Below are 24639 nucleotides of genomic sequence, written 5' to 3'. Positions count from 1 at the left end.
TCCATGTGTAATTTTTTTATTTAAAAATAAAAGAATGGTGAATGGCTACAGATGCCAGTGGAATAAACAACATGCAATAAGCTATCTCGTAACATGACCTAGGACAGACTGATACGCTCAGAAGTTGTCCAAGAATCCACATGGTTGTAAGCCTTATTTCCATCTCCAAGACAGCCTAAGAAGCATTTTTGAAAGACATTATACTGTTCAGGGAGAATTACAGAATCCTCATAACAGGAAGGATGGACTGTTTTGTTTCCCAATTTGAAAGTAACTTGGAAAGAAAACCTAAAATAACAGATCAACACCATATGAAAAAAAATCAGACAAAATCATTATTAAAAGTTTGAGAGAAACAATTAAGGTGAAACTTCAGTCTAGAACAGACTTTTTCCTATACTCTGTCTTATCAAATTCTAGATGTATTTCACTTAAGCTCAACTTATAGATACCAATACCAGCTAACATTATGGTGGGGTGCTAGAAAGGACCAATTATAGGACAGGAGAGTATACTAGATCCAAACCACTGATCACTATGATGTTCAGAACAGTAAAAAGATCAGGGCTTCTAAAGATCACTAGGCTGGGCAAACCAAAGCAAAAACCTTCTCCATGTTTTCATTACTTTGAGTCCAACAGAGATTTACCTGCGTTCTTTCATAATGTTCTAGACTTGAACTAATCAATTTTCTCTGCCAGAACATATTTCTGCCAAGTTTCTTCTACATTTTATATAATACAGTATACAACATGACTGGGAGCTGAGCTGAAGGGTTTATCACATAAGCATATTAAAAGCTGTCTTGACCAAAGCTGGACCACAATCAGCACTGAGGTTGAAAATCAGCATTTTCCCGAGGATTCTTCATATCAATGAGAAATACCTTAACAACCTGCAAGACGGAATAGGGCAGGAAGTCAAAGTTCAAATCCCTGACGCAGAGCACAGTATTTCCTCTTTGGGTCAATAAGAAGTATTTCAAGATACATCTTCCTGCAGAAGACCTTTTTCAAAATCCAATCGCAGAGGGCTAGGAAATTTCTGATTATCTGGCATTAAAGCATTCTGCAACCTTGCAATGACAGCCATGAATCCATCAGTCCAGATACAAATCCTCTGTCAATAAAATGAAAAATGTTGTGCTAATTTGCCTGGCAACATAACATATGCTTGCATTGCTTTCTGTTGTTACTTCTGGATCCCCTTTAAAGGCATGTGAAGACATCTCTATTTTTACTCTATTTTAGCTTCTGCAGAAGATAATCCAGATGTGCTTCCATAGAGCCTTGAAATATCAATTAACGGCATCTTGACAGTCTGACAAGATGCATGGCAAGTAAGAAGAGATATCTGACGTACTCTGATTAAGCTAACAGACAAATGGAGCAGAGAGCGGTCTAGAATCTTTATTGGTATAAAACATGGAATTCAAATCTAATAATTCTCCCATTCTGTTTTTTGAAGTGCTTAGGGGTCTTCATGAATGACACTGTAAGACCACAGAAATCAATGGAATGATCTCTTTGAGAAGCATTTTACGCAGATTAGCACTGTCATCTAAGTATACTCAAACGCAAGGTGGGCTGTAGCAGATCACTAGATATTTGACAATACTGCCCATGCGATGACAAAATAAACAAGGAGAAAATTCCTTATTAATAGCAACAGTCTTCGTTATTAATATTTTTTGTCTCATAATTGAACAAATGAAAACAAGAGCCAAGAAGATAAAGAAACTCGCCCCAATTTTGAGGAATTGAGGAGACAACTTGAGCATTATTACCACAGTGAACTTGAAACAGTTGAAACTACTCCAGATGTCTTCAATAATTCAAGCCTACAAGTGGATGGCAGAGTATCCCAACAGTTTCTTACAAGAGATTATAAGAAGTATACACTCCCTCTATGATCTCCAAGCCACAAAAGAGAATCTTTTTTTTCTTGTTTTGCCTCCTGCATCACATGAAAAGTAATAAAAAAGAAACAGAACTGGATATCCCTTGATAGATTTCCAAGGCTCCATAATTCAAGGTGATCCAGCTGCAGACAAACAGGACTTCCAAAAGGGAACACTGACAGACAATGGTGTTGAACTCGCTGGCACAAGTAAGTCTGCTGGGCTGGGATCCAATCACTTCTAAATTCTTCTGTTGGAGGAACAGCTGTTGAGGGCCTCTGGTCATAATGCAGAGTCTCTGTTTCCCCTACAGGAACTGGTACATACATACAATGAACAGATTCTTCCCTGTGTGGATTCAGAAGTCTGTATTTTGATTACTGTTAGGGCTTCTATAGTAATTTATCACAGAATCATAGAATGGTTTGGGTTGGAAGGGACCTTAAAGATCATCTAGTTCCAACCACCTGGCCATGGGCATGGACACCCTCCACTAGTCCAGGTTGCTCAAAGCCCCATCCAACCTAGCCTTGAACACTTCCAGGGATGGGGCATCCACAACTCCTCTGGGCAACCTGTTCCAGTGCCTCACCACCCTCACAGGGAAGAATTTCCTCCTAATAGCTAATCTAAATCGACCCTCCTTCAGCTTAAGGCCATTACCCCTTGTCCTGTCACTACACTCCCTCATAAACAGTCCCTCTCCAGCTTTCCTGGAGGCCCCTTCAGGTACTGGTAAGCTGCAATAAGATCTCCCCAGAGCCTTCTCTTCTCCAGGCTGAACAACCCCAACTCTCTCAGCCTGTCTTCATGGGAGAGGTGCTCCAGCCCTCTGATCTTCTTCATGGCCCTCCTCTGGACTCAATCCAATAGCTCCATGTCCTTCTTATGTTGGGGACACCAGAGCTGAATGCAGTACTCCAGGTGGGGTCTCACCAGAGCAGAAGGGCAGAATAACCTCCCTTGACCTGCTGGTCACGGTTCTTTTGATGTGGCCCAGGATACTGTTGGCTTTCTGGGCTGCAAGCGCACACTGCCAGCTCATGTCAAGCTTCTCATCCACCAACACCCCCAGGTCCTTCTCCTCAGGGCTGCTCTCAATCCACTCGCCACCCAGCCTGTATTTGTGCTTGGGATTGGCCCAACCCATGTGCAGGACCTTGCACTTGGCTTTGTTGAACTTCCCATTTCTCAAGGTTGTCAAGTTGAGGGACCACCTCTCAAGCCTGTCACAGTCCCTCTGGATGGTATCCCTTCCCTCCAGCGTGTCGACTGCACCACACAGCTTGGTGTCATCAGTAAACTTGCTGAGGGTGCACTCAACCCCACTGTTCATGTCGCCAACAAAAAAGTTAAAAAGTATTTAACAGTTAGAAGGCTTTAGCTATGAAACACTACATTTTACTGAATGAGGATCTGAAGCTATTGCTATGCCAAATTAATCTAGAAAAACCTAGAGAAACATTCAAGATGGTCACTGTCCATCTGACAGTACATTTTAGTTTCTTATTGTGCTCCTGGCCAAGCTTCTCTGGGAATTACAGCACTCTCCCAGTTCAAGCAGTTCTCTTGTTTGATTTATCAGTTCCTTCTATTTACAAATAAAATATCCCTATGAACACTAAGAGAGTAACTCGAGATTATTCTGGAAGTTTGTTTTGATTCTTTGGGGCTTTTTGTCTGGCTTCTTTGTAACAGAGGAAAAGGTTCATCCTTAGTGCTGTATTTGAAGATTGACCATTCATGCTCTTTGGCTACCAGTGTTGAAACTTAAAGCTTACAAGTATTTAAATGCCTAAAAGGGAAAATAAGGTACTTGACAGACTTGCATGACAGATTCAAAACTAGTCCTGACTAACCACTACTAGCAAACACACAGAAATGCATAATATGCAGTAATCACAAGAATTGACCTTGCACTCCCAGTCTGGCTCTCTGAAATGCATAGTGTGCATGCAACAGCCTTGGTAGAATAAAAAGGACAACCTCACAACCAGGTAAGACAAAGATTAATGTTACAGGATCACCTAATTTTCCTCTTACCAATGGTGTTCTTATTCACTACCACACTCTGGACTGTTGCAAATGATCAGCTGGCCCTCTTAAATAGGCCTACAGTGTTCACACAGGAAACAGATTAAAGTTGATCACATACTTTCAAGAGACAGACCTGATGAAGATTCAGTGTAGTATAATAATAATAATAATAATAATAACAACAACAACGACAACCACCACCACCATAATCCTCACTGGATTCCTACAGTTTGAGCTCAGAACAATCCCTGGATCATCACATACGTCAGATCAACAATGTTTACATGAGAAACTGAAGCACACAGACCAGAGACCATGTCCTAATGTTTGGACCTGATCTATAACTGAACCGTCTTTTGGCTGTGAATCTTTTGTCTTGCTCTTTTACACACCAAAGAGGGCATCTGCATTTACTCTCTAACCAAGGCAGACTCCGCTGCTCTGCCAGATTCAGTATTCCACAGGTTCAATCTTTTCACGGAGAGTGAGCTCAAAGCTTAATGTATTGTTGCAGTGAACTGCAACTGCAAACAAAAGCAACACTGGGGCTTGGTGGTGTTTCCTTTTCTCCCTCCCCTCCCTTGATGGGGGATCCTTTTTCTTGCTCTGCTTTCTAGAAAGAGAGGCCTGCTATGTTTTGTTTTTCCTTGGGTAATGAGCAACAGCATTTCTATCCAACATAAATCTTTTGGCAGGGCAAAAGACCTGCAGCCCAAGTTACCAAGGAGGACAAGCAGTCTCCCAAGCATGAGCAGCAGTTTTAATTCCTAGGGACTCTATTTTTAGTTACAGCACCAGAAGTCCCTGAAGCGACAATATCCTTTGACCTGTCATTTACGGCAGAGCAGGGACAGAGTTGGTCTACAGGTCTGAGCGTCCAACTACAACTATCCTACATTAAAAGAGCTCATGCTGTACAACGCGGGCAGACATCAGAGAACAGTTGAATTCCCTTTTCCTCCTCTTCCCAAAGAAGGGCTGAAGAGGGAGAAAACGAGAGTGAACACAGTTACTAACAGCCCCAACAGACATCAACTGCTGAGAGGAACCAGATTTCTGACAGGCATGCTGGTCTGAATCTATAAGGAAATTAATTTAAAGTTCCTTCAAACTAAACTAAGGTCATAATTTTTTTCCAGTAACATAATCATTGGCTATACTGCACAGCTAAAATTTGGATAGATTGCAAGCAATTCTGTTGTTTCATGTCAGGAGGAGTAGAATCCATCTTTTACAGTCATGCTGTCACAGAGAAGACTGACACTAAAGGAAGTATACATGACTGAATGTACGTAGCAGAAGCAAAGCAATAAGTTATTTTTAAATAGTTACTATTTAGGGGAGAATTGCCATTAGCATTTTGAATACTAAATCAAATCCCTTGCAAGGATTCTATCACGGAAAAGTGTAAAACAACAGCTTAGGCTTTGATTTACAGTTCACTTCTTTTTCTGTTCATGAGAATTAAACATCTCCTACAGACAACCAAATACAAGTTAAATCCTCTATTTATGCCCCCTTCATCCACAACTTAAAAGCAATTCTCAAATTCTGGCTTGAAAAGTAAGAAAAGAAGTTATTAATAAAAAAAGCACTTCAGGAGATAGCATGGTAGAAGAAAGGGAATTACAGAGGCAGAGTGATCTGAATTCTGAACAAAGTGGGAAACACCATTTCATTTTCAATACAAGCAGCTGACAACAAAAGCAGCTGACACCTTCTTAATAATTCCACAAATATTTTTTTTAATCACCCCAAACACTTAACCTTTACACTTTACAATGTGCCAACTTTAACTTATGAAAGGAAATCACTGATTTTTGCCCTCTTCTCTTCAGTTTGACATTGTAACACAGTTGCTGGTTTTCAAGGTGAAAGTATATGTATTACCTAGACTATGGCATCTCTGTACAATTCTTGGCATTGCTATACCGTGTTCACGTGGTAAACATCAACCTTTCACTACCACCACTCAGCAAAGCCAGAACTTATTAGCAACACACAACTGCAAAGAGAACCTGAACATGGAAACACACAACTAGTGAGAAGCCTAAGGGGGGGGGGGGGGGTCTCACAACATACCAAATAACCCTACGACCCCCCTCCCCTGCCAATATTCTGACAAGTACCACAGTTTAAGAACCATTAATGAGTGAGGAACAAAAGCTGTTAATGGCATAAGGTTCTTTTTCTACAGAGCTAATACGTTAACAATATAAAAACACTAATGGGCAACAAAGAAAGTTGCTTCATAGTTATGGAGATGGTACAGTCTTAGCCTCCACAAAGTCAATGCATAATCGTGCCTCCTTAACATAATAGCAGGGATACTCTTACTAGCACCAGAGACAGTCAAGATACTCAGCAGCCTGAAGAACTATGCAAATATACATAAAAATGTATCATTAAATAACTTTATGAAGGATTCTGATCTCAAATAATTCAGAGCCATGAGACAAAAGACACTTGTAAGAAATAAGCCTTCTTAACAAACCCAGATTAAGGCTCAATAAATAAATTACTACAGTATCACATATCAATAAGAACTAGAATTATGCCTATCCTGCATAACATGCTGCTTCTAATCTTTGGAAGGTTCAACATTATGTCATCCACGAGAACACTTGAAAAAATAAAATAAAAAAATACACCCCTATGCATCACAGCCTTCCGTCCCCATTTAATCTTTCGGTAACCACGCCAAGACATTTTACAGAAGAAAAACGCCTCGGCGCTGCCTACAGGAGTATCTCTGCCCCCAAGAGCAGGAACCGTTCAGCTTTGAAAAACAAGAAGGGGCGAAAAGGAGCCAGGGGAAGCCCCCGGCACCAAGAGCCTGAACCGAGCCCGGCCTCTCCCCCCCGAGCCTCCCCAGGCGGAAACCCCTCGCCCGCCACGACACCTGTTTTCAGGCGAGCCTCCGGCCCGCCTCCCCCGCGGCTCCGCAGCACCGCGATCGTGCCGTGCAGCCGCCCCGGGGGCTGCCACGGCCCGCTCTCCCCGCCGCCCGGGCCGCGGCCGAGGGGCCCGGCAGGCCGCGCGAGCCCTGCGCTCACCGTTGAGTGCCGACGCTTGCAGCGTGGCCCCCGAGGTGCCGTCGATGACTTTGATGGCGCCGCGAGCGGTCACGGCCAGGATGGCGTTCAGCGCCGGGTGGTAGCACAGGCTGCAGAGACCGTCGGCGTCGCAGCGCAGGCAGCCGTCCCGCAGCAGCAGCCACTCGCAGGAGCCCGGCCCGGCCGACACCGGCCCGGGCCCAGCCGGCGCCGCCGCCGCCGAAGAGCAGGAGGCCGCCGCAGCCATCTTCCCGGCCACTGCCGCCGCCGCCCTCAGGACAAGAGGCCCGGGGGGAGCCGCTCACTGACAGTCCCTGGAGCCGCCGCCGCCGCCGCCAGTCACCATCCGGGTCCGGGGAGAGGGGGAAAGGGAGAGCGCCACCGCGAGCAGGAAGTGACACAACCGCGCCGGATGCGGAACCGACGGCCGGCCTGACACCGAGCGGAGGGGAGCTAGCAGACGCACGGAGAGGGGCGGGAGGCAAGGAGAGGGGCGGGGCTCCGCTGCGCGCATCCTCCTCCTCTTCCCGCCCTCCTTCATGCGCGTGCGGCCGCGGGTGGGGGCTACGCAAAGGGCCCCCGCCCGCCCGTTCTGTGGCTGTCGTGCGCATGTGCGGGGAGGGGGTGTTGAGCGGCTGCGCGCGCCTCGCGGTGAGCTGTGAGCCCTTCCTCAGCCCCGGGGCTGCCTGCCTTCCTGCCGGCTGCCTTGCCCGGCTGGCGGCGACAAGCGAGGCCTGAGCGGGCCGCGGCTCCAGCAGGGCGGCGGTGCGCTGGAGCTGGCCTGCGCGGCTGTGGCCCTGCCGGGAGAGCGGCGGCGGCATTGCCAGGCCTCGGCCCGAGGCCGTCGGGGAGAGATTTCTGCTCAGGGTGGAGGGCGGCTCGCTTGTGAGGAGTCGGTGTAATTTCTCCGTTGTGGCTCCGTTTCCGGCAGGCCTTGAGCGCGGTCAGCCGGCCGCCGTCTTTCCCTGGCACTCGTCGCTGCGGTGTCGTTACGGTTCGGACAAAACCTGGGTCGTAAGCGGGTGGGCGCGTTTGCCGCCTTCCGCCTCGGGGAAACCGGAGTGGGGATTTATTGGTTTTATTTTTCGTAGCCTGGCTCCGAGACGGGTTTTATTTTTGTGCTTCAAGTGTGATGTGAGAGAAGCCTCTATTTAAGTAGCCTCCAGCTTCGGTACCAAGTGACAAAGTGCTAGTCTGCTGCAGCTCCATTTCCGAATAAGCTCGGCCCTTGAGACCGGCGTCTCTGGCCGCCCGCGGGGAGCGGGGGAGGGGGGGGGGCTCCCGCCTCTTCGCGTGGGCGGGATTGTCGCGGGGCCGCGTGTCTGTCCGCGGGGAAATGCACACCAGGGCTCCAGGGTGATTATTTTTTTTCCCAAAAGTAGGGATGGAGACACTACCCATGAGATCACTTTGTTCTGAAGCTTCAAAAATGACATAAATATAATAAAACCTTTTGTATTTTGTTGAAGTCTTCCCTTTTCACTCACTGGAATACCAGTGCTGCTTGTATAGCTAAGCCTAGCTGTAGGTATTTTATTTAAGTGACATGTTCGACTGAAATATTTGAGAAACGTTTTAGGCAACTGATGGTCTTAAATATAACTGTCCTGAGAGCAAAATAAGCAGCTTTTAAGCTTGCTTCACTATTTCAAGCGAAACATTAAACACCAATAAGGGTAGTGACAAAACTTAAAGCGGATCTCAAGCTGTAGGTTGTCTTCACATCAAAGCAATTGATTTCATCTACTTATCCAGTAGGTATAATTTTTCCAATAAACAACAGAGTGTGTCTGATGGGTAGAAGAGGGAGAAAGACATGTACACATGTACATGTCCAGCTGCCCTGTACAGATTGCCCAAAGAGCATGTCTTATTAAGATACGGTACCCATGTCTCTACCTTGACATGAGATGTCACATCTTGGAACATTTTGCTAGATGGATGTGCTCTAGGTTTCCAGTTTTGACAGACAGAAGTAGTATATATACTACCACAAAAAGTATAGCTGCAAAGCTTGAGATTGATGACATGTATAGGTATATAGATGCGTCTTAATTCAGTAAATATAAATGAGCTTCATACGTTCTGTAAACAAGTTTAATTCAAAATTTTTATAAAATACATCTTGTATTTACACACATACCTCATCTAAAAATATGAGTTTGTTGAATGCAAAGTTACTACAAATTATCAGAACCATTTGAGAGCTGTTTGTACATATTTCTTGCACAGCATATGCAAAAGGTGACCCTAGAGATACTAAGATTAAAAGGTGCAAATCTGCAACTGTGTACAAAATATGTACTATGTTAAGTGCATATCTACATTGCATATTACACATGTGCCAACAGTTAAAATTGCAACTATATATTTCACAGAACATTAGCATAGAAGAAATTAAGATATTTGGAGATTAAATAGAACATTTTTGCATCCTTTGAATCATTCATAGTCATTTCAGATGCACAGGATCCATTATGGACATCTAAAGAACAGCTATGCAGAGGAACTAAGCTTAAAGCTCTCTGACAGCCTAGTAACCTAAATGTGTTCTTGCCCTTCATGTTTGTGGTGATGTTAGTTAAACATATATTCACAGGGTTGGGGTTGAGTCTTCTAATACTAGTTGGATATTCCTGTTAAAAAAAAAAAAATCTAAGTAATGAAAAAAGAAATAAGACCAGATTATCATGCAAGATTCCAAAGCTAACATGCTTTTTTTAATATACTGTAACTTGCACTTTTTTCTTTTGTTTTTTAAAGAATGTGGTACAAATGCTCGCAAAACACTTGCAGATAAGCACTAAGCTGCTGGTGTAATTGGTTTAGTACAACTCTGCAGTAATTCCACCAGAACTTCTACAGAAGTTAAAAAATTAGGTGCGAAGTCAATCACTCTACCAAATCACTCTAGCAGTTTTTCTCCTTTAAGGTATTAGAAGCTAGAGTATTACAATTTATGTCAAGCATCAACTTTAATTAGTTGTGTTTAAAACCAACACAAGCATCAGCCATAAAAGCAGACTGAATAAGCTAAAGGTTTGTGGGAGAGCTGGAATTTAAATATATATTTTGCATCAGTAATGCGTGGTAAAAATAAGTTACCAAAACAGCAAGTTACACAGTCTAAAAAGCTGAAAAACTACCGTTCTGATAAGGAAATATGTCCATCAGGCATCAAAGACAGCCCTTGCTATTACCTTGTCATGGCTGATTTTTATTTGCAGCATTATAAAAAGAAAAAAAAAAGGAGGCATGGGGAATGCTTTTTTGTTACCAAAAACAATATTAAGAAATTTAAGATCTATTTGGCAATACTAAATACTGAAGATTGCAAATGCCTAAGTTAGTACCATGCAAAGTGAACTTCAGTGGACTTCCCTTGTGAAGAAACATTACCATAAGGACCATTACATAAGCAATCAACACAGTACACAGGAAATATTTAACATGTCATCACGTTATTACATAATCCTTGAATAGTCAAAATTAGCAAGACTGTAATTGTTACTAAGGCTGTAATTCTGCCTTGTTTAATGGAGGGAGAATCTGGCCTTACAAATCTTCTCTATTACTCTTTACAAGGGATTAATAGTACTGGGGGAAAAAAATGGATGCGTGCTAAATACCGTGCTATTAAAAGCAAGACAGAGCAAGATGTTATAAAACATAGTTAGGGAAGCATTATTTTTATTTTGTCATCATAAAGTAACATTGTTTAAAGATCACACAAATTTGATAGATCATCTTTTTTCTCCAACATTAAGCCAGCACTACAGTTGAGAAAGGTGTTCACCCATTTCTCTATAAATTTATATTTTTAAGTAAAATAATTTGATTCTCTAAATATGCATTTTAATTAATTATGTCACGCAGTAAATATCTTGCTCCTTTGGTCAGAGATAGTAAATGAAGACTTAAAATACTTGTATCTTCAATTTTTAAAAACCCAATATACAATCCTTAACCAAGGAGTATTTACGCTACACACAAGCCATAGATACAAAATACACAGTATATACATGTTTTGAAAACAAATTGGAATTTATAAAAACTCAATAGCCAAATCAAAGTAATTGAGGCACTAAATTAAAAGTAGTATCTTTATGTCTTGATTATACAGACTATTCTGTGAACAATCAGGACTGTTTCATAAATATATATTATCTACAGAATTTGCTGTGCCAAAAAAGCCAGCTGTGTTTAAGCTCCAAAGAAAAATTGCACTTTGAGATTGTTACAGTTAACTTCTCATTTTTCTCCTCGAATATAGTAATCTGGTCCTAGTGCTTTTGGCACAGGTATTGAGTTGTGGTTTTGCTACGCTTTCTTGTAAAACACAAGGTTCTTTTATTTTGTTCATTAAAATCTGAAGAGTCTTAAACAAACCTAGAACTTTGATACAAATCTATATAGCTACAATTGCTTCATTAAATAATATACACAAATATGCTCTTCGATCTTAAAACATCTTGACAACTGGATACAAAACAGTCACTTGGATTATCTCCAGCCTCCTTAATCTTATGCATTACCAGTCTGCAAGTGAATAAAATATGGTTTCTGGGCACATCTTGCACTAGATCACACCCCAGTGTACAAGGACAGAAAATAAATGTATAATAAAAAGATTGGATAAATTAGAAGGGGTTTCTTGGTCTTGAATTCTTCTCCAACTAGTAAGGATGCAGCACTGTATGCAGCCCAAAAGACTCCAAACAACTGAAAAGGAAGATGAACAGTCTTAGCTGACACAAGAAAATCTCTCCAAATAGCAAGATAAAAATCAGTTCTTCTCTCAATATAATTAAAAAGAATACCCCAAAAGAAGAATTTGGGGGGGGAGGAGTCCACAGACAGAGCATATACTATGCATTTTCATTTAAGTTTAGAGAAATATTTAACAAATAGGCATGTTATTTTCATTTGAGACATTTTTACTGAAGTGAGCAGCTAAGAATCTACAGTAAGTTTTCTCTAAAAGATCTGTCGATACCATAAAGCAGCTGTAAGCTTACATACACTGATAATTTGCAACTTGACTGGACTGATAACTTTTTTTTCAACCCTGACTGTCCCCAACTATTAACCCTTCCCCTTCTTGAAGCAAAAGAGTTACTACGTGTCCTGGTTTTGGCTAGGAAGCCAGGACAATATACTTGACTCTTCCTCCTACAATATATACCAGAGGGTTAAATTACCATTTTTTATTTCAGGATTCACCTGACTTATAAGCTTTTCTTTAATTATGGTGCCCCCACCTCAAGGTAACCGAACCTCACATTCCTATTCCTTTCAGGTGCAGTGACAAGCCTACCAAAGTAAAATCTCTACCAAAGAACTATATTGCTTAGTAAGTTAAGAAAGAACCAGTTTAAAAGACTGGTGGAGTAACATTACCTATGAGTATCTGCTATGTTATATGAAGTCAGCATGCATACTTTAAAAAAAAAATAAAAAAAATGTCTTGAGGTCAGTGAACTTGACTCAAACCTCAAACTAACAAGGTTACAGCAAAAAGTAATCAGACATTATCCTCTAGCAGCACCTTGATTAATAAAAAAGGAAAAGTACTTAAAACTGAATGGCATGCAACAATACTGTAATCTTCTGTAAAACACAAGACCAAAGAGAGCAGATGTAATAGGACCCCAGCAGAGAACTTTTGCCACAGTTCTGTCAGAGGAGCTGAAGTCCCTTGAAGGGTTATGTGCCGTTCAACTGCCATTGTAAAACAAAAAAATTAAAAACTAGAGATGGACAAGAGGGACAATCAAGATCATGATTGAATTCCCTAAGATACATTAGGAAAATTGCAGCAATTAAAACAATCAAGGTGCATTACTTGAGTAGTTTGCTGATTGCAACTGAGAAGAATTGACTGGAATTTCACTATTTCACTGTAAGTTCCCCAACTTTAGGACCAGGAAATATTTCCCAAAGCACAGAGCTCTCAAGCTATAAGAAGCAGCACTTGCCACAGCGTAAGTAGTTTTGGCCATATGGGGCTTGCCTGCATTTTCGCACTAATGGTGCAAAGGTAGGAACCTTGCACAGGCTCACCCTGAAGTTAATGTAAGGCTGTTAGTAGTAATCAAGTAACAGAGGTTTCATTAACATATATTCATTTTCAAGTTATATATTAGTTATCTGGCAAGTTAACAATTTGCTTTCTGACTGTATCAATGGTAATTGCAAGTTCTCAAATGACAAACACAGCAGTTTTGTTATTTATCATACACTTTAGTTGTACTTCAATGATACTGTTTACCAGCAAGCTGAAAGGACAGAAATCAATCAAATCAACAGAACGAGAACTCAAAAAGCATACAGCTTAGCTAGTAACAGGTTTTTCTCAGTCAACCTTTCCAAAAGTTCAGCAATAACTTCAAAGGCTACCTAAATGAGTTTTGAGAAGTACTGGAAGTGTTCAAGAATGTTGTGTAGTTCTGGGATGTATCAGGGAACGTTGCTAGTTTCATAAAAGATGTCCAACAGCAGATGGTATCAGGCAAGTTATTCTTGCTTTGTGCCTTACATTCCACATCTGTAAAATCAGAACAATACTTACCTTTGCTGCAAAGTATTGAGAGCTTTGTACTGCTACCTCTATGGGAAGGTCTCAGCACAATGACTAATGTCATATTCATGCTGCAGTAACTAAAAATAAACTGGATGACGGGGAAGGGATAGAACAGCTTATTTTCAGATTCTTCATTTTGAAGTTTAATTATGCATTCTCTCCTCAAAATGATAATCCTATTTATTTTAATGCAACTGTTACAGCACAGCAAAATACTTAAACAGAAGCTAACCTGATAACAACAGGTGTTGTTATAGCAACAGCACTGTATGTCCCCAAGTACTCAAGAGAAACATTTAAACCAGAAATCGCTTAGCAGTCATGTCTACAATGCTAACCGAAAGGATGACAGAGCTCACATTGTACGTTCTAAGTGTTTTGACACATGGTTATGTTGTCCTGAACAGATTAATACTTGAAGTGTTAGTAAAGTGACTTAAAAATAACGGTAAACAATTCTCAATAGATGATACTGAACTTACTTTTATTAGGGTAGAAACAACTTCAAATGATCCGACCACCAAAAGTACGGGTGCTATGACAATGAGGGGAAGTAAGGAATATCCTATCACACCAAGAACTTGGCCATAAGCAACCTGAAATTTTCAAGCACATAAAACCAACCTTTTTAGTACTCAATCTTTGTCACCAAACACAATTTGATCTTGTTATAACAGTATGAATAGCAATAACAATGTGTTAGGTACTCATGAAATTTCAGCTTAAGGAAGTTTGCTAGTATGAAAATTGGTTTTGTATGCTACCCCCTAGAATTTTGTAATTAATCATTCGGTTCTCTTAGAAATATGTTGGGGTTTTTTTGTTTTGTTTTGTGGGATTTTTTAACACTGTAAATGACAATTTTATCACTTCCAAAGGAAGTATTTACACAGGTTAAAATATGTAATTCCACCCACCCCTCGCATTTTCATGTTCCGCCTTAAGTGGTTCTCAACTGCCACTCTCCATGACTGTACAAATGATACTCGGAAGCACAGAACTACACCAGACCTCTCAGTTACCAGCTGTAGTTCTAGCTGTCACAAGCAGCAAAGATATAATTTTCTGCATTAACACATGCATATCCATTATGCGGAAATAAATTCATAATGTACATTCGTGCTTTTGGTGTTAGTGGAAGACCTAGAACCTGATACCTCTAAGGCACAGAAATCTTCTGGTTTTCAGTTTAAATTTATTATGACTACCTTAAACAGATTTGTTCAAAGTATTTCCATAACTGTTTTTAGCTTCACGGGGATTCTGATTTTCCCCACTATGGTTTGAAACATTCCTGGGCCCAGGTAGGCTTCTTGGATTTAACAGGAAAAATCGTGGCAAGACAAGCGGCCATCTTGCAAGCAATCTTTTGTGGCTGTTGATCCTTCACAGTGAACTGTGCAGACCTATATTTTCTCCCCAGTTTATACATTCTGATAATTTCACATTTGGAGCCACAAAACAGATTAATTTAAGACATCTGGATTATGCTTGCATGGTTTTTCTGCATACCATCACATTTATAAAAGCTTTTTCTTTCAAAACAGTGTTGACACAAGAAGACTCTGGCAATTATGATTAAAAGGAAAGTCTAAAAAATTAGAAGTAAATGTAAATAATGTAGGAAGTCCGCAACAATAGTTCATCATTAATGCAAGATGCATAGTAAAAATATAAAAATCAAGCATCCCTGAATATTTAGTTCTTCATGACACAGTTCAACGCATTTTATGCTGCAGAGACATTTTAAGAAGTTTCTACCCTCCTGAACGTTCCGCTGCAGCTGTCTGTGGGCCTCCCTGTAAGTCTTTTCTTGTTGTTTACACCTGAATCGCTTAGTGACTCCATTTGTAAACAACTCAACCAGCTATTCCAGCCTTGCTGGTGCAAGCAGCTGGAGGGAGGCACGTAGGCCAGAATTTCAATTAGCTTTGCAGTTGAAGAACGTGTGCTGACTTTCATCCTTTAATGGGTTTGAACTGCATCGGGTCAAGGATGAAAACAAACACCGGTAGGTGCTCTACTCACAAGGACATTATACAACTGCTGTTAGCCCATTAAAAAAAAATAATAAAAAATTAAAGGGCAGTGCAAGAGCAGTGCAAAGGAGGAGGAAGGGTCCCATTTAGCTCAGTGATGAAAAAATTGAAAGCACTTGTCCCTCAAGAATGGACTTCAGTTCTGGATCACAGGCACCTGTTAGCATTTCTGGGATTTGTAGTACAAATTTCCAGATTGTTTATCACATCCCGCGCACCATCCATCACACAGAAAGATTAGCTGACCACCTCTGTATTTTAGATTTTATTTTGGAGGCCAAGAACCTGAAATGTAGGCATTACACTTACTAACTGCATCCATTCTTAGTTGGCTACCAGGTCCAAAGCCAAGCACCAAGAAAACCCAGCTACTACTGAAAAACGTAGCCAAGAAACTTTACATTACCTCCCTCTATGTCCTTTTCGCATACAGGTACTTACTTCTCCTCCAAGAACCCTGGCCAGTAAAAAAATTGTCAAGGATCCAAATATCCAAATAGTTATAATCCAAGAAACAACCTTAAGAGATAAAGAACAATGCATTTATATTAGTCATTGTGAGAAAGGAAAACTCATTTCTATTAATCACTTTCACTGCAGACAATGATTTTATTATGCAAAACTGAATTCTGAATTGCTGCAAGAATAACTTTACTTAGTATCACAACGCAACTTGAGAATAAAATTCAGAGGTTACATTTACAGAATCACATCAATGGTACGTTTGGCAAACATGGAATGCACACCCAATGTGTTCTATAGTATTGTAATACTGCATCAGAGTAGGAAGGGTTTAGTTAAAACTAAAGCTAAGACCACCCCAGCTAAGCATCTTCGCATCCCGCCTATTGCAAAAGGTGGGCTCAGACAGTTTTTAAAAGTCAGCCCAAGCAATACAAGGAGTTGGAATTCTACTTCTTTCACCCATAAAGATGCCACTTGATTCTTTACTCAAACTGAGAATGCTCAGAAGATGACATAGGACTTGCTTTGCCTAGGAGATAGCGAAGTGGTGCACTTGAATAACACAGTGGGTTTTACTCACCTTAAGTCTCAGAAACAAAATACTGAGAGTGAATTCTTAGTTGGCATTTGGTACACTGTATGGAAGCCAGAGGTTGCAAAGGGAATGATTTTATCTGACCATTCACAAAAACCCTTGCATAAGCACATTCTGTTACTTTACAGCCGGCTTACTGCTATGCTACACTGTATTTAAAACAACTGTAACTACACATACAGTCATAAAGATTTCTGTAGCAGGATGATCTAGGCTCACATTCAAATTGTGACTACAAATGATACCACTTCTCTATTTCAATCTGAACGTAAAGAAAAAAGCTAATGGTGCTTATGGAAGCCAATTAAATCTGCAAGGTGTCTCTGAATAGCTATTCACCCTGGAGTTCAAAAGGAATTATGGAAAAAGTCTATTGACCAGAGGAAAGTTATTTGATTGTAGAGAGGACAAAATAGCAAATGGCACTAATGAAGATTAAATATACCAGATAACAGCGGTGATATAGTATGAATTAAATAAGCAGCTTTATTTGTCATGAAATTAAAATTCATGGCATCCAAACAAATGTTCTTTGGTAACATTTTTTAGTAATAAAAAGTAAGTTAAGAAAAGGTCACAATTAAACTGGAATGATTCACTAATATGACTATAAACCCAGTAGGATCAATCTGTTTCCTCTAGAAACCACATCTTTCCTTTGTTTTACTGTATAAAAACAAACCTGACATTTTATCATGATTAACTTATCTGTGGGCTATTTAATACATCTCTTTCTGCTGTCTTTCTACATACTAACTTGAGAAACAGCATTTGAAATGCCCCACATTAGTAAGCGAAGAAAACACTTTCTACCTACGTAAAAATGCAAATTGCTTAGCAATCATGTCCCCAAATTTAGTTTAGATTTCTTTTTAGGTAGAAGGCTTATACCTACCTTAAATTGTCCATATAATGAAATCATCGAGAAGAAAAGCACAACTGCCAGAGGACCCCAGAAGTCTGGATTGTCTCTCACTACCTGCCTATTAAACCCAAGAGATGGCATAGGCATCAACACACATCGAATTTTATAGTAAATATCCTTCAGATCAATGTCGAGTTCTTCCCTGAAATTGTAAAGCAAGGGAGCATTACTATACACCACAGTAATGAAAAGCAGAAAAGCAGCAAGTTCAGGGGCAAACAGTAGGTTTATAGAGCAAGTCTCCTGTCACATAAGGCTTTCTGAAGGTGTGACTAGTAAAGGAACAATTTGTCCATAACAAAGCAACAGCACACCTTCATATCACATTCAGTAACTGGTACGACATAATTAGATATATTAAATTATTCAAAAGTCAATTACATGACTGAGAATAGAAAACATACACCATATACCCTAACGGTCTACACTAAGACAGTAGGTCTATTTTCTGACATGCAGGAACACATGGCACATTCATGCCATTGTAACTACTGAAAAGTCAGAGACAGGCATACGCAGAAGTAGGATGTCTGTGTATTCCTATGTTGAGCAGTTTGCCATGAGCACACTTATTATGGAAACATTTTATTTCAAATTCTACAAGAAAGAATATCTTTATATTCACTAATCCTAAACCATTCAAAATATGTCAGGTAAAACCAATTTTATAAAATAAAATGGGGTTTCCACTTGCTTCAACAACAGCAATTGTTGTTGAAGCAGACCAATTTATGTCAATTCTTTAATTACTAGCTTGTTTCCAATATGGGTAAATATAAATAAAAGCCAATTAAACTAGCAGTAAGTTCTATCAACAGATCTTGCTCTTCTCTAATTGCCTTCTCCACCCCCTGCTACAAACTATCTGTAAGCAGCTACAAATTGTCCAGAAGACTCTTCTGCATGGGAGGCTCTTAACTGGTACACCTTGCCCTGATTGTCCTAGCACGAGGGGAAGGAAGGAGACTCTTCAAGTAACGGCAATTCTACCTCTTAAGTTTATGCGTCGAACCTTAAGACAGAACTGTACACTAGTGTTTTCCTTATGCAGTCATGACTAAGGAGCTCTGAAGAGTTGCAAGAGACTTCCGGAAGATATCCCTCTGCTCTATATTTAAGACCACAGTGGAGAAAAAGGTAGAATCATATCCTAAGTCTGTTTATGAAAGTTTTACAAGGCTTTGAATTATGGCTTTTTCCTCAGAAAAGCTGAAGCAAAAAATAAATGCAAAGACATGATTCACCACAATTTCTCTTTAAAAAAAAAATAGTTAAATACTGCTCATTTTGTCTCTCAAGGCAACTCCAGGGTTGCTATTACTGAAGCTATTTCAGAATTGGTATTACTAAGCCATGACTAAATAACAAAAATTGTTCTTTAACACATCCCTGAATCTAAGGAGTAGACTAGAACCATCTATTTTCCTCCATTTATCTAATCGGGATGTAGCATTGTTATATTTTACTCTGAAGACTGTGCAACACAAGCATTTCCTGTCTGGAAATAATTCCTTGTCATCACCTAGGGCTTCTGACAGTTTCTCACGTGAAGAAACTGTCTTTCGCATGAAGGTGACAGCTACCTCACCTAAGAAGTGATGGAGTAAGGCTGCTCAATGAGAAAGAAAAAAAACCTCACTCTATTGAACAAAACGCTTGCACAGTAACGCCACACTGGTGAACTCCCCTTAGCAGGCTGCTATTCTTTAAGTCCATTGTAAGATTTAGGTTACAAGGCTTCGTTACAGTGCACGTTCTGGGAATAATCAGAACTGCATAAAAGCTGTCACATAGAAGTCACATTAAAGTCCTCTCTGTTGGGATGATTCCATTCATCCTGTTTGCCACAATCTGATCATTTCCCTGGCACGTTCCCCTCACTTTCAGCAATCAGCAGCTCAGACCACCTAGCTGCCTGTGAATCACAAACTTGGTTTTATGTTGTATAAAAAGTTACACAAAAGAGGGAATCATATGTTGTCACCTCAGTACACCATTCAGTTTCTTGATAAACGTTAGAGGTTTACAGAACAGACTTATTCACACAAGGAGCTACTTCTGCACACTTTAAAGTACTGTTCAAGTAGCAGTTTCATTACTAAGCTCTCCAGACATCTGTTCTCCCCTAACACTCTCATTGGAGTCCTCCAGAGCACTCTCCTGCTCACTCCATATTTTTTTAAAGCATCATTATCTTTAATTCACACAGGAAAATAGAGACAGTGAGAATGAAGTTGCTCATGTGCAGAACAAGGACTAAGATCCAGCCTGCCTGGCTCAGTGTAGTAACCTTAAGATAGAAACTTCCTTCAGCCAACCACGTTTCTGTGAACAGAACAAGGGATGCAGAGATTTTCAGGTTTAAGGACATTTTTGTCTTTCACCACACATATTTTTAATCTAGCTTTATAACATAAGATAGCATCAAAGATTATAAAGTTTGTACTACCTTGCTTCTAGCATCCCTGCTGTAATAAGCACGATTCACAAAGCATTTACTTCAGAGTAACTGACAGAATTTACTTAGATTTACTTAACATGAACCTTTCTACAGGACTGTCTTAGCCTCCAGTTCTTTGACAGCATTAAGGAACTCACAACATCAACACAAGATAGAAAGAATACAATCTAATTTTGTAAACCATGACAAGATCAACAGATAAGAGCAAAAAAGCTATAAAAGCTTTATTCTTATAGAGATTAATAAAAATTGATTTTACTTCCTCTTCCTTCCTCCCCCACAGTCAATAACAAGCCTCTCTTTTACACTCAAAACAGAACCCATAATGAGAAACATAATGTTTTCATTCCTGCACCAGAACATACTCATTGGTCAAGTAATTCATCAAACAGAATTCCAGTCACAGCAAAAGGCTGTGGGACAATTTGAAAGGCTCAAGTTGTTTGGTTTTCCTACACAGCTAATAAAGATAGATACCAAAAAAATAATTATGACATACAGGAGTGGCTTGTTATCTTCTGGGTCATCATCTTCCACTTCCAGAAGCCAGCCATATCCTCTCTGTCTTAGGAATGTAGTGGCAGTAGATTCTTTGATGAATTCTCCTCCAAGATTTAGCTTAACATCTGGAGTTGTTATGGAGCCGCTAAGATCTTAGAGAAAAAGGGAGAGAAACATATACCTTTTTATGTCTTGCCAAAAGCCATTTGATTTCAAAAGTACTGGAAGATAAACAAGAGACAGACAAAGCTACATGTGCTGGTCATCACCGTGAAATAGTGGAAGTTACAGAATAAAATTATTCTTTAACATGACACATAATTTGAAAGGGTACTTCTTCTAATGCAATAGTAACAATGTTGGCTTATGTTTCAAATTACCAAGTTTTAGCTTCTAGATGGAAGTCTTGTTTTGATGACAGTGTGTTATGGTATGTGAGAAAGGCTTCAATTTGTGCTTTATCATTAAGCATTTAAAGGCATAAAAGGAGTTAACTAATGAAAGTCTCATCATACTGTAAGTTGGGGATTATTTACCATTGTTTTGCTGACTGTACTATACCTCTTTTGGAGCCCATTCCTGCACAGTGGCATTGTTTCAGCTAAAACCAAACTTTTCATGAAAGGAAAATATTTGTAGATGCTTTCATTTGTAGCCTGCCCTTAATATAGGTGAAACTGTTAGAAAAAGAATACTATCCGAGATCCTTATGCTCCAGCCAGCAAGAGGAGATACAAGGAGTTCTCTTCAATATACTGTCATCTTGCTCTGCCACAGTAGTAAACAAAACAAAGAGCAATTTATGTATGTTTTGGCTGTGTCAAAGTCACCAATAAATGTTAATTTTATTTTCTCATTGTATTCAGTTATATACAATGAAAAATACAAACTAGTAACTGAAAATATACAAAGCAACTTAAAGAAATAACAAATACAGAAGAGGGGAATAATTATTCCTTTAGGAAATGACAGATTTCCATTATTTGCTAAAAAGGAAAAATCCAAACAGAAACACACAAAGTTTTTGTACAAGCCTTATTACAAATATAGAGAGACAAAACCTCTCTTCTCATCCAACATCTTTTTGCTTCACCAAAGATCTTATTTGCCTCTCCATTGTTGTGTGTTCTTCACACAGAAAAGTTCCTAGGTACAAATTTCCCAAAACACTACCTATAGCAAGTATTTCTGAAACACATACTCACAGAGGCAAGTCGGGCCGTATTTGTAGATTACATTTGCGACATCTTCTATCAAAATGCAATGTAGGTTTAAAGAAACAAAATTTGTACAGTGACAGAATCTCACATAGTCTTCAGCCACCGTGTCTGAAGCATTCAATGATCACTCAGTATCGTAATTAATTTCACAGAATTCTCCTTCCCAAATCAGCTTGCTAGGCCACTCAAGCTTAAATTTAAGCTTCTCCATAAATGCTTTTCAACTGTTTCATAATCATGAGAGTTAATGATCCATTGCTTTGGTTCTTGGAACACCATCTGTACAGGATCCTTAAGATCACTGTAACTTAAAGAAGGAATTCTCTTTGCACACATACACTGTTCTCACCAGACACAAGCAAAGCTGCCTTCTGCTGTTTACAGAGGGAGGAAAAAAGAAAAATGTCTTCTTAATGCCCGGGCATCAAGGCAGAGAAAGTCTCAGCAGTTTTCCATTGTCAGTGGGACCCTTTTGTCCTTTAAAAATATTTGTTTATGCTACAACATAACTCTGCTTTGCAAGGAGAGGTTCTTGCTATTCTTTGTGTGCAGATGTGGCTGTCAAAACAAGCAAATATAACAGTCCAACCAGTCATTTATTTCTCCTTTCCCAGTGGCAGCTGACAATCCATCCTGAGGCAGGGAAACTTCTACACAAGTCTAATTTACCAAGACTCCTTTCAGCAGCTGATGGTTGGTGAATATCTACAACCACATTTTTTAATCACGAAACCACTTAACATGATCTTAAGTCTATCTGGCAACATATCTCAGGTGGGACATAAAGCTGCAGAAACCAAGGGAAAAAAAAATAATCTGCCACCTCCTCTTCTACAGACTGCTTTGAATAAGACGGTTAACAGCAAGCCAACCGAGTGCTGAAGAATCTGCCAAGAAGAATTGATGGTTCTGATGCTGACTAGCGAGAGTTAGGATGCCTTCCTGCTACTGTCTCAGGCAGAACACCACAGAAGACAAACTAAGGTATCTCACGTGCCTTATTTCAACCAGGCATTGTGGAAAAGCAGCTTTCAAGACAGTCTTTGCTCTCAATTTTGAAAAAGCAGTACAAGAGGCAAAAAAACCCACCCAAAAACCCCCAACAAAACAGTCTGTTCTTCACACTGTATCTGTCCACTTAATTGAGAACACCTCTCCAGCACTCTTTCCCACAAGCAGCTCCTACCTCTCATGGAAATAAGATGAGAAAATAAAACAGCTTGTACTTTGGTTTTCATATGGCTCAAGATTTGGGAAACAACTAGAAAGGGTGTAATGTGTAGTATTTTAATTCAAAAATATCAAGCTGCTTAATTTTGCTTATGTTTTTGTTTGTCAGGGTAGGTTCATGCAGCATTCTGCTGACAGGACTACACTTGAACAGGTGGAGGATCACGTCTCACTTGTGTTCATAAAGAACACAGAGCTGAGCCCAATTCAACACATCTTACTGGCGAGGCGACTGCATTGGATTGGGTTCAGCATTGCTCAACAACTACTTCAATCCAGACAGTTTCCATTCCAAGGTACGTGGATCCTTTTTCAGGCTAAGGCAGAGAAGAAAAACAAAACAAACAAAAAAAGAACAACAAAAAAAACAAAGCTGAGATTGTACTCGTTGATTAGTATTCCTTGTCAGAAGGACTGGGAAGTTCACCAAAGAACAGGCGTTCTACAGTAGTTTTGCCACTTCAATAATTCTTTTCCAGGGTGGGGCACATGAGTCAGGATTTACACAATTCCCTACCCCATTCACAATTCCAACAGTAATTAAATATATACATAAAGTAAAATGCCTGTTGTTTAAATGGGTAGAGCCCAAAAGGTCATTCTCCATCAAAATAAGTTAGCACAATGTTGACTTTTGTATGTTCATTTTCACAGTCTTAAGGCAGATCTTCATGGCACGCTGGTACACCGCGGCTATTTGTGCGACAGTTAGGCAGCAGGCCATGCTTCACTCCCTAAACCACACAAAAGGCTTCTTTTTGCCCCCTCATTACTGTGCTGAAATGAGACATAACACAGAGACTTTGACGCAGCACTACAGCAAATGTGAACATAGGGTAAAATCTCCAATAGACACCAAACCGCGGTGCCAGTAACGCGGGAAAGAGGAGCGGTCTGTGACAGCGCTTGTCACGGTTATGTCAGGTGGCTGGGCACAACCTCGGTTACGGCTTTCAGAGTACCGGAGAAACGGCGCACCGGGGCCGGCTCTGATACGCTGGTGCTCCCGCCAGGCGGGTAACGCCGCCGCTCGCACCCGCGCTGAGCACCGCTCCCGGCACTCTGCTGCACCGGAGTCCCGGAGTCGCGGCCCGAGGGCAGCGGCCACCTCAGCCACCCCGCTCCGCCTCCAGCCACGCCACCATCCGCGGGGGCGGGGGGAAGAGGGCAAGGAAGGCAACTATTGCCTCAGCGGCACAGGAGCCGTCCGCTCCCCCGGGGCCTGGCTGAGCCCTTCTCTTGGGAGAGCGAGAGCGGCCCCAACCGCGGCCCCGCGCTCACCTTCGGCGTCTGCCGAGGAGACAAAGGTGAAGTCCCCGTTGCCGGGCACATAGAGCGGCGGATGCTGAGGGCCCGGGGGCTGCATCTCCCCGCCCTCCGCGGGGGCTGCGGGGCCGGTGGGGACAGCGAGAGGCGAGCGGGCACCAGGGCCTGGGACCTCCCCGAATCCCTCCTGCCGCGGCGGCCGGCACCCAACACCCACAGCGCAGCCGCCTCACAGGGCAACAACAAACTACACCGCCCCTCCGATTGGCTGCTTGCAAGGCGCACCGTGATTGGTCGTCGCAGGGCCAATGCTGACTGGTTCCCCGGCTCTGTCTTGGGGAGTGAGGTCACTTCGACTCCG

The 24639-nt window shown here is 41.0% G+C and overlaps 2 protein-coding genes across 11 annotated transcripts in view; both read right to left on the bottom strand.

Annotated features, from left to right (window-relative positions):
• BIRC6 (baculoviral IAP repeat containing 6) overlaps nt 1-7265 on the bottom strand; it is a 188518-nt gene extending 181253 nt beyond the window's left edge. For all 9 annotated transcript variants that reach the window (XM_054820680.1, XM_054820685.1, XM_054820682.1 and 6 more), the window contains exon 1: nt 6994-7265. In XM_054820680.1, coding sequence (XP_054676655.1) covers nt 6994-7240 — 247 coding nt within the window. In that variant the 5' untranslated portion in view covers nt 7241-7265. The remainder of the gene's footprint in view (nt 1-6993) is intronic.
• Nucleotides 7266-9076: 1811 nt separating this feature from the next.
• On the bottom strand, nt 9077-24529 carry YIPF4 (Yip1 domain family member 4). Of its 2 annotated transcripts, XR_008576421.1 has the most exons (7): nt 24294-24529; nt 20561-20714; nt 17571-17742; nt 16057-16134; nt 14059-14172; nt 13393-13540; nt 11582-11715 (listed from the first exon to the last, which is right to left on the bottom strand). XR_008576421.1 is itself a non-coding variant. In XM_054820679.1 (6 exons), the coding sequence occupies exons 1-6, from the start codon at nt 24376-24378 to the stop codon at nt 11578-11580; spliced, it is 741 nt and encodes a 246-aa protein (XP_054676654.1). In that variant the 5' UTR covers nt 24379-24529; the 3' UTR covers nt 9077-11577. The 2 variants fall into 2 exon arrangements, 1 of the variants encoding a protein (XP_054676654.1); XM_054820679.1 differs by lacking the exon at nt 13393-13540 and having other exon boundaries at nt 9077-11715.
• Between the last annotated feature and the right edge of the window lie 110 nt (nt 24530-24639).

The sequence above is a fragment of the Grus americana genome, chromosome 3, assembly GCF_028858705.1.
Source record: "Grus americana isolate bGruAme1 chromosome 3, bGruAme1.mat, whole genome shotgun sequence".
Classification (NCBI taxonomy): domain Eukaryota; kingdom Metazoa; phylum Chordata; class Aves; order Gruiformes; family Gruidae; genus Grus; species Grus americana.
Note: the sequence above shows the minus strand (reverse complement) of the source record. Positions and strands in the feature narration are given on the sequence as shown.

Excerpts from the sequence above, each read along its gene's own strand:
- YIPF4 (XM_054820679.1), bottom strand. The coding sequence starts at position 24,378 with ATGCAGCCCCCGGGCCCTCAGCATCCGCCGCTCTATGTGCCCGGCAAC. Across the intron at positions 20,715-24,293 it reads CTCCTCGGCAGACGCCGAAG|ATCTTAGCGGCTCCATAACA; the intron begins GTGAGCGCGGGG and ends TTTTTCTCTAAG. Across the intron at positions 17,743-20,560 it reads GAAGATAACAAGCCACTCCT|GGAAGAACTCGACATTGATC; the intron begins GTATGTCATAAT and ends TTACAATTTCAG.